The following is a 10,279-nucleotide window of genomic DNA, read 5'->3' as shown; positions in this document are numbered from 1 at the left end:
AAAAATAGGGAGGGTTGGCATTGTCCGTAAAAATGTCTTGCCAAAAACAACGAGAGAGAGAGAGAGAGAGAGAGAGAGAGAGAAATTTGTAAAGTAAAACCAGAAGCTGAAAAATCTCCCATTAAAACCATGAGATACATTTTATAAAAACTTTGTTAAATGCTACACTTAGGAATACTGTAGGATTTGGCCTAAAGTCTACAGTGCTTTATACCTAGCATTCACTTTCTGTTGTTTGATATTGATCTGATACATTTCTAAGAATAAACTCCAATAAATATAAGGTAAATGTTAGGTGCATTGCTTTGAAGACTCTGGGCCTAATACTACGAGTAACTCTAACTGCAGCCTTTAACTGAGTTTATATAAGACGCATATCAGACTAGCTGTGGGTGGTGGGTGTGGGTGGAGAGCTGTTGAAGGTAGATGGTTGTGAAAGTAAGGTTGTGTGTGCAAAGTTTGAAGGAAGGTTAGGGGTTGTGGGTGTAAGTTTTGAAGGAAGATCGGGGTTTAAAATTGTATGCTAAGGCTGTCGATGGATGGCTGGGGTTGTAGGACTCAGTTTTGGGGGAGAGGACGTGGGTGTAAGGGTTGTGGGTAGTCAATTGGATGACTGTTGGGTGTAAGGTTTGTGGTGAGGTCAAGTGGATGACTGTGGGTGGTAAGGGTTTGTGGGTAAGAAACCGGCAAGGTTGGATGGAACTTTGGGTGGGTAAGGTTGTGGGTAGAGGAACGAAGTGGATGACTGGTTGGGTTAAGGTTTGGGGTAGAGGCCAAGTGGAGAACTGGGTGGGTGGTTTAGCCAGGTACCATGGGAACTGGTGGGTAATTAAGTTTGTGGGTAAGGAAGGCCAAGTGGAATGACTGTGGGTGTAGGTGTGGGTATAGGCCTAATAGAATGAACTATTGGGGTTAAGGGTTGTGGTTAGAGGCCAAGTGGATGACTATGGGTGTACGGTTGTGGGTAGGCCAAGGTGGCCCTGAACTGTTGTGTGTAGAGGTTGTGGGTAAGGACAGGATGGGTGACTGTGGGTGTGTAAGGCTTTTTGGGTGGGTAGAGGCCAAGTGGATGACTGTGGGTTGTAAGGTTTTTGGTGGGTGGAAAAGGAAAGGGACCAAGGGTGGATGACACTGGTGTAAGGCTGTTGGGTAGAGGCCAAGTGAATGGACTTGTGGGTGTAAGGTTGTGGTAGGAGACAATGGTGGATGACTGTGGGTGTAAGTCTGGGGAAAAGAAATGGGGAAGATAATTAGAGGCCAAGTGGGATGACTGTGGGTTTGTCAAGGCTTTTGGGGTAGAGACCAGGTGGAATTGGACTGTGGGTGTAAGGCTGTGGGTAAGAGGCCAAGTGAATGGACTGTGGGTTTGTAAGGCAGGTGGGTAGAGGACAAGGTGGATGAACTGTGGTGTGTAAGGCTGGTGGGTAGGAGGCCAAGGTGGATGACTGTGGGTGTAAGGCTTGTGGGTAGAGGCCAAAGAGGATACTGGTGGGTGTAGGCTGTGGTATAGGACCGGTGGAGACTGGGTGGTGTAAGGCTGTGGGTGTATGAGGCCCAGTGGATGACTGTTGGGTGTAAGGCTTGTGGGGTTATGAGGACCAAGGTGTGGATGACTGTGGGGTGTAAGGCTGTGGGTAAGGCCAAGGTGGATGACGTGGTTGTAAGGCTGGTGGTAGAGGACGGTGGATAACCTGGGGTGGGTGTATAGGCTGTGGGTAAGGAGCAAGGTGGATGACTGTGGGTGTAAGGCTGTGGGTATAGGCCAAAGTGGATGACTGGTTGGGGGTGTAAAGTCTTGGGGTGAGGCAAGGTTTATTGTATGGGTGTGGTGTAAAGGCTTGTGGGTAGAGGCCAAGTGGATGACTGTGGGTTGGTAACGGCTGTTGGGTAGAGGCCCAAGTAGGATCGACTGTGGGTGTAAGGTTGTGGGTAGAAGGACCAAGTGGATGACTGTGGGTTAAGGCTGTGGTTAAGGAGGCCTTAAGGGGTGGATGACTGTGGGTGTAAGGGTGTGGTATAGTCCAGGTGATGACTGTGGGTGTAAGGCTTGTGGTAAGGAGGCCAAAGGTGGATGGACTGTGGGTGTAAGGCTTGTGGGTAGAGGCGAAGTTGGATGACTGTGGGTGTGAAGGCTTGTGGGTAGAGGCAAGGTGGATGAAACTGTGGGTGTAAGGCCTTGTGGGTAGAGGCCCAAGTGGATTGAACTGTGGGTGTAAGGCTGTGGGTAGAGGACAGGTGATGACTGTGGGGTAAGGCTGTGGTAGAGGCCAAGTGGGTGAAACTGGTGGGTGTAAGGCTGTGGGTAGAGGCCTCAATTGGCTGGAAAGGGTGGAGTGTAAGGGCTGTGGTAAGGACAGTGGATGGACTGTGGGGTGTAAATGCTTTGTGTAATAGGCCAAGTGGATGACTGTGGTGTAAGGCGGTGGGTAGAGGCCAAATGGATTGACTGTGGGTGTAGGCTGTGGTAGAGGCCCAGTGGATGACTGGTGGGTGTAAGGCTGTGGGGGTTAAGGAGCCAAGTGGATGGACTGTGGGTGTAAGGCTGTGGGTAGAGGCCAAGTGGGATGACTGTGGGTGTGAAGGCTGTGGGTATAGGACCAAGGTGGATGACTTGGGTGGTTAAGGCTGTGGGTATAGGAAAGGTGGATTACTGGTGGGATGAACGGTTGTGGGTAGAAGGCCAAATGGATGGACTGTGGGTGTGTAAGGTTTTGGGTAGGAGGCAAGGTTGGATGACTGTGGGTGGTAGGGCTGTGTTGGTAGAGGCCCAGTGAATACTGTGGGATGTAAGGCTGGGGTGGGTAACGGACACAGGTGGATGGACTGTGGTTGTAAGGCGGGTAGGAGTCCAGTGGATGACTGTGGGTGTAAAGGCTGTGGGTAGAGGCTAAGTGGATGACTGGTGGGTGTAGGCTGTGGGTAGAGGACAGGTGGATGATGTGGGTGTAAGGCTGTGGGTAGAGGCCAAGGTGGATGACTGTGGGTTGTAAGGCTAGTGGGTAGAGGACCAAGGTTGGATGACTGTGATGGTAAGGCTGTGGGTAAGGCCAAGTTGGATGGGACTGTGGGTGTAAGGCTGTGGTGAGGAGGCTAAGGTGGATGACTTGTGGGTGTAAGGCTGGTGGGTAAGGACTGGTGGAATGCTGGTGGGTTGTAAGCTGTGGATAAGGCAAGTGGAATGGACTGTGGGTGTAAGGGCTTGTGGGTAGAAGGCCAAGGTGGATGACTGTGGGTGGTGAGGCTGTGGGTAGAGGCAAGTTTGGATGGGACTGTGTGTGTAAAGGCTGGTGGGTAGAGGACTACGGTGGATGACTTGTGGGTTGTAAAGGCCTTTGGGGTAAGGCCAATGCCAATGGATGACTGTGGGTGTAAGGCTGTGGGTAAGGCCAAGTGGATGACTGTGGGTTGTAAGGCTGTTGGTAGAGGCCAAGTGGATTGACTGGGTGGGTGTAAGGCTGTGGGTAGAGGACATGGGTTGGATGAACGGGTGGTAAGGCTGTGGTAAGGAGGACAGGTTGGATTAACGGGTGGCTGTAAGGCTGGTGGTAGGAGCCTAAGGTGGTATGACTGGGGTGGGGTAAGGCTGTGGGTAGAGGACCCAGGTGGATGACTGTGGCTGTAAGGCTGTGGGTGTAGGCCACAGGTGGGAATGACTGTGGGTTGTAAGGCTGTGGGTAGGGTTGTGGGTAGGAGGACAGGTGGGATTGACTGTGGGTGTAAGGCTTGTGGGTAGAGGACCCCTAGGTTGGGATGACTTGTAGGTGAAAGGTTGTGGTAAAGGCCAAGTGGATGGACTTGTGAGTAGGTAAGGCTGTGGTAGGTAGGCCAAATGGAAGACTGTGGGTTTTTGTAAGGCTGTGGTAGGTTGTGGGTATGGAGGAACCATGTGGATGAATGTGGGTGTAAGGTTTGTAATCAGAGGACAGGTGGATGGACTTGTGGTGTAAGGCTTGTGGGTAAGCCAAGTGGATGGGACTTTGTGGGTGTAAGGCTGTGGGTAGAGGACAGGTGGATTGACTGTGGGTGTAAGGCTTGTGGGTAGAGGACAGGTGGATGACTGTGGGTGTAAAGGCTTGTGGGTAGAAGGCCAAGTGGATTGACTGTGGGTGTAAGGCTGGGTAGGGTGGACAGTGGATGGGACCTTGTGGGTGTAAGGCCTGGTGGGTAGAGGCCAAGTGGATACTGTTGGTTGTAAGGCTGTGGGTAAGGTTTGGTTGGGTAGAGGACAGGTGGTATGACTGTGGTGTAAGTTAGTGGGTAGGAGGACAGGTGGATGGATGTGGGTAGAAAGGGTTGTGGGAGAGCCAAGGTGGATTGACTGGGGGTTTGGGTGTAATGCTGTGGGTAGAGGCCAGTTGGCTGACTGTGGTTGTAAGGCTGTGGGGTAGGTTGTGGGTAAGAGGACACAGGTTGATGACTGGGGTGGGTCAAGGTTGTGGGCAGAGACAGTGGATGGACTGGTGTGTGTAATGCTGTGGTTAAGGCCAGTGGATGGGAATGTGTGGGGGGTGTAAGGAGCTGTGGGTAAGGAGGACAGGTGGATGACTGTGGGGTGTAAGGCTGTGGGTAAGAGGACAGATGGATACTGTGGGTGTAAATGCTGTGGGTAGAGCCAAGTGGATGAACTGTGGGTGTAAGGGGCCTGTGGTAGAGGACAGGTTGGGATGACTGTGGATGTAAGGCTGTGGGTAGAGGCCAAAGTGGATGAAACTGTGGGTTTGTAAGGCTGTGGTAAGGGTTGTGGGTAGAGGACAGGTGATGACTGGTGGGTGTAAGGTTGTGGGCAGAGGAGCCAGGTGGATTGACTGTGGGTGAAAGGTTGTGGGTAAGGAGCCAAGTTGGATGACTGTTGGGTGTAATAGGCTGTGGGTAGAGGCCAAGTGGATGACTGTGGTTGTAAGGCTGTGGGTAGGGTTGTGGGTATAGGACGGAGGTGGATGAACTGTGGGTTAAGGTTAAGGTTGGTTGGGCTAGAGGAAACCGGTGGATGACTGTTGGGTGTAAAGGGCTGTGGGTAGAGGCCAAGTGGCTGACTGTGGGTGTAAAGGCTGTGGGTAGAGGACAGGTGGCCTGACTTTGGGTGGGTGTAAGGCTGTGGGTAATAAATGGAACAGGTTGATGACTGTGGGTGTAAGGCTGTGGGTAGAGGAGCCAAGTGGATTGACTGTGGGTGTCGGCTGTGGGTAGGGAGGCCAAGGTGGATGACTGTGGGTGTAAGGCTGTGGGTAAGGAGGCCAAGTGGATGACCTGTGTTGGTAAGGCTGTGGGTATGGGTTGTGGGTAAGAGGACAGGGGTGGTGACTGTAGGGTGTAAGGTTGGTTGTGGGTCACAGAGGACCGGTGATGAACTGGTGGGTGTTGGTTGGGTAGAGCCAAGTGGATGACTGTGGGTGTAATGGCTGGTGGGTAAGGATGCCAAGTGGATTTGACTGTGGTTGTAAGGCTGTGGTGTAGGGTTGTGGGTAGAGGACAGGGTTAGATGACTGTGGGTTGTAAGGTTGTGGGTACCAGAGGACAGGTTGGACTGACTGTGGGTGTTAAGGCTGTGGGTATATGGCCAAGTGGATGACTGGTGGGTTGTAATGGGCTGTGGGTATAGGACAGGTGGAATTTTTGGGGGACTAGAAGGGGTCGGGTGTAAGGCTTGTGGGTACGAGGACGATGGTGGATGACTGTGGGTTGTAAAGGCTGTGGGTAGACGGCCAAGTTTGATGACTGTGGTGGTTTTAAGGACCCTGTGGGTCGAGGGACAGGAGTGGATGACTGTGGGTGTAAGGCTGTGGGTAGAGGCCAAGTGGATGACTGTGGTTGTAAGGCTGTGGGTAGGGTTGTGGGTAGAGGACAGGTGGATGACTGTGGGTGTAAGGTTGTGGGCAGAGGACAGGTGGGATGACCTGTGGGTGGGGGGTGAAAGGATTTGTGGGTTAAGGAGCCAAGTGGATGACTGTGAGTTGCAAGTTGGTTTTCATTTTCTTTGGTGGAGGACTGTGTGAATTGGTGGGGTGTAAAGTTAAGAACATGAAGGTTTTAGAATGGATTTGTGGATGAAAGGCTGAATGTGGAGGGTTGTGGTGGGTGCAGTGGATAGATGTGGGGAAAAGCTGCAGGTGGATGACTGTGGTAGTTGGGTTGTGGGTGTAATAGTGTGGGTTGTTAGGATGTAAGAAGGAGTGTTGGTGGTGGATGATGACCTGTTAATGAGAAAATGAAGCTGATTCTGACTGAGGACTTCAGGTTGGATTGGGCAAAAAAAAGGGAAAAAAAAAATACTCCCAGTTGGTAAAAACTCCAGAGGGGGTCCCCCAGGGGCAGACACAGCAGAGGCGAGCCCCATTGCAACATGCTGAGGAGGCGACCATCCACAAACGAATGCTGAGGAGGAGGAAATTCCCCTTCGGGACAAACGACGGGGATGGGAGCCCCCAGAAAAGGTGGTATGAGGGCATTCCCTCATATAAATAAATGGCTGAAGAGACGAGATTCCCGGAAAAAAGCTGGGAACAAAATTTAACACAATCCTTTACAAATAACAATAAAATATAAAATATAAATAAAAAGATCAAATAAAATATATGAAGAAATAAGAAGTAAATCCTCAAAAATAAAAAAAATGGAAAATTGGGGATGTCACTACTCTTGGCTTAGACACCTGAAAGTCTATGTCACTGACTCCCAGAAGAAATAAAAATCCCCCCCCCCCCTACCCCCCAGAAAAAAATAACAATAAACAATAAGGAACAAAAGTGAGGACGTGTCAACTTCAGGACTAAAATCCAGAATTGCAACCTTTAAAGGACCCACAGGTTGATAACTAATTCCGGATTTGAAGAAATTCCTTGTGTCTCTTTGGTAGCAGTCATTCCAACTCTGACCTTAATTGAATTATAAAACATTCGCCTCGGAACAACAATTAAAATAAAGAAAAAAGGGTTGGTCGTTTCGTAACACTATAGAGATTCACATCAACCATGCATCGATGTCAAGGACGGTCCCTAACGACGCTCCTCATTGGCTGTTGATAAGCCAATCACAGGGCTGGAAACTCAGTCTCTCGAGAGAGTTCACATAAGCAGGATGTATGTCCCACCTCTAATGAGGGATACGTCTTTCAAAAGTAACCCTCAGGAGAGGTGGAACATACATCATGCTTGTGTGAACTCTCGAGAGAAACTGAGATTTTCCAACCCTGTGATTGGCTTATTAACAGCCAATCAGAAGCGTCGTAAGGGACTGGCCTAGACATCAGATGCACAGTTGATGTGAATCTACTATAGTACCTATGAACTGTCTTGGAAACTACGTCATACTTATCTTAGAAAAATGTTGCATAAAATATCAGAGCAACTGAGTTGGACACAATCCACCGTTAAAGTTCCTATATCTTAAAAAAAATATGTATAGATGTGTGTGTATATATATATATATATATATATATATATATATATATATATATATATATATATATATATGTGTGTGTGTGTGTGTGTGTGTGTGTTACTGAGGCTTCCACCCTCGGCACATTTTTATGTTGGTAGCAATGACCGTGCAGCAAGGCACATCCATTTCCTCTCTCTCTCTCTCTCTCTCTCTCTCTCTCTCTCTCTCTCTTCAATGCCCCTCCTTCTCCCTCTCTCCCTTTCGCTACATCTCTCTCTCTCTTTCTTCAACACCCCTCTCTCTCTCTCTCTCTATTACCTAAGGTAATTAAATCAGACTCGTGAACTACAAAAATACATTTATTTAAGAGCAAAGCATTAATTAAATAAATTAGGTTCTTAACAAAATGATTAAATGAAAGGTTGAACTAAAAATACAAATATCTCAGATAACCCTGGGAATTGAACCAAACCCACTCCATCCCTCCTTCATAATAACCAACATTAGTTTAGTCATAAAACTAGAAAAAGTCATAGCACAGTCCAGTAACACCACCGAACATCAGTTAAGTTCCCATTTCCAAATAAATTACCACATCAGTTCCCCTTTGCTCCAGATCCCCCCATTCAACACAGATTACACACACTTATTCAAAAACACAATCAAAGGAGCCATCTTGGCACTTGGCCGACTTTGTATCGTTCTCCCATTTTGGCTAACTTACTCTCTCATTATGTAGGGATATAGCAAATAAGTGTCGTCACTAATTTCGTCACAAGTTTATGACGTCATTATACAGATCACTGCTCATGTCCAAGAATCAGCCCCAAACCAGATTCAGAAAGCATATCTGCATCCGCCCGCGCATGGAGACACAGGATGATGTCTGTTCTGCTTAGGCAGCAACCTTCGACATCACGCCACCCAAGCAAGTTCTGTCAGCATTTCCGAAGCTGAGCTGTCTTGTCACCTTAGGACCACTGTTTCCATGGAGAGTTAAATTGATGACCCCTACATTCTAAGAATGTCACAGCCCATCACATTACAACGGTGTCCTAATTATATTGTCAATTACTCATTATTTCAGATGCTCGTCCACCAAAAGAAGCTAGCACCTACCTAGCCATAGCTCATACAAAACAGCTTATATATATAAAAACACATTGGCCGGCTCCAAAAACACCATAATAACTGCACGTCTTTGGCAGTACAATGTCTATTATATTAAATAAATTTGAATGGCCGGTATCTGGGCTATAATAACAGTTGACTCTAGAGACATTTTTTCATCTTGAATTTTCGATGTTCCTGTGTGTGTGTATGGTCTGCAGCTGCACAGACTCGTGAAACACGCTGTAGAAAGGCAAAACGTCTCCCAGTGGAAGACAACTGACGACTTCCATAGTCCAAAAGCGTCGTAAAACCTCGTAGACTCGTAGGTTCTTTTGCAAGCCGGCAACATACATCTCTGTAGTAGCTGAAGGACGTCTTGCTGGCGTAGGGGAACGATGTTTATGGTGTTTCAGTATGTCAGTCATGTCATCGGTCAATTAAAGAAGAATTAACCCTAGACATATATCTTTCAAATAATGACCTCAAATTCTAGGAAATACTAACTAAACGTTTTCCAATTTACACCACTAATATAACCACCGAACTAATTTCTAACTAAAACTTGTAAAGTAACTTCATAAGATCGCTAAATCATAAATCACTATTAATGATATTTATAAAATACCAACTATAACCCCATAAAGAAAATGTACAATTCTCCAACAATAAAAAAAAAAAAGACTCGCCAACCCCAAACATAAATTAGCACAATCACCCCAAAGTAGCAAAATGAGAAATCACAGAAACTCTACGGACTACTGTCCTTACATTTTAAACTCACCATTAATCACATGTATGTAAAAGAAAATGAGCCCGAGAAAAAAACGTAACAAAACCAGCCCAAATTATCACTAAAAATGTTCTCTCAAGCTCTGATATTTCATTAACCCACAAAATCAGTAAGAACCCTTCTACTGTTTATGTAATTAACCTCCATGAAATATAATGCCGAACACCTCTTCTATCTAACTCACATACCCGACAAAGGAAATGAAAAAAAAATAATAGTAACAATAATATGTGAACTTTCCCCATTACAAAACGTACACAGAGAAAAAAAGACATATATATAATCCAATGCTTTCCCTCACAAATGCAGTATGTATCGTTACGGAATTTGCTACCGCAACAATCTCATCGACCAGAAACGACCAGAAAACAACCCCTTACATAGTACATCTCCGTAGAATGGCATAATCAACATCTCAGAAAACAGTGCAAATCTCCGAGTAATCAACACCGAAAGAAAAAAGTCAACAACCAGACTCATCACAACATTATCATCAAAAATCCACCTGTGAACACCTCATGTGCTTCGAACCACACTTCAAATTTGTCTAGTCAGACTTGAAACCTCAGACACCGTTATTCTCCAAATAACCCCAAAAATTCTATACTTACACTATATAACCACATTTCACAAAATTATCTCCAGGATATCACCAAAGGAGCCCCAAAAAAATTGTCCTTAAAAAACATAACTCCCCCATGATACCACCCCAAGTATATAAAATCAAATTACCACCTATTCAGGATATAAACCACAGTAAGCCACAATTCAACCATTATACACCGCCAAAATAACCACTGGTTAATATGAAAATACAACGCCTCCATAAGGACTCATAAAACCACAATGCAGTAGCACCACCTGCGTGTTCCAGTACTCATAAGTATCGACACCCATCATGGAGTGTCGGTGTCTTTATCCATTGCGGAGATGACGAGACCACGAGAGACTTCACTGCAGTGGGATACGAGACCACAAGAGACTTCGCTGCAGGGGTAT

The 10,279-nt window shown here is 46.9% G+C and overlaps 1 protein-coding gene across 1 annotated transcript; it reads right to left on the bottom strand.

Moving 5' to 3' along the window:
• Positions 1 to 1,589: 1,589 nt before the first annotated feature.
• Positions 1,590 to 8,504, bottom strand: LOC135223935 (mucin-2-like). Its single transcript, XM_064262855.1, has 4 exons — positions 8,497 to 8,504; positions 3,655 to 5,894; positions 2,652 to 3,241; positions 1,590 to 2,498 (listed from the first exon to the last, which is right to left on the bottom strand). The coding sequence occupies exons 1-4, from the start codon at positions 8,502 to 8,504 to the stop codon at positions 1,590 to 1,592; spliced, it is 3,747 nt and encodes a 1,248-aa protein (XP_064118925.1).
• Between the last annotated feature and the right edge of the window lie 1,775 nt (positions 8,505 to 10,279).

The sequence above is a fragment of the Macrobrachium nipponense genome, chromosome 10 (assembly GCF_015104395.2).
Source record: "Macrobrachium nipponense isolate FS-2020 chromosome 10, ASM1510439v2, whole genome shotgun sequence".
Lineage (NCBI taxonomy): Eukaryota > Metazoa > Arthropoda > Malacostraca > Decapoda > Palaemonidae > Macrobrachium > Macrobrachium nipponense.
This window is presented reverse-complemented; position numbering and strand designations above follow the sequence as displayed.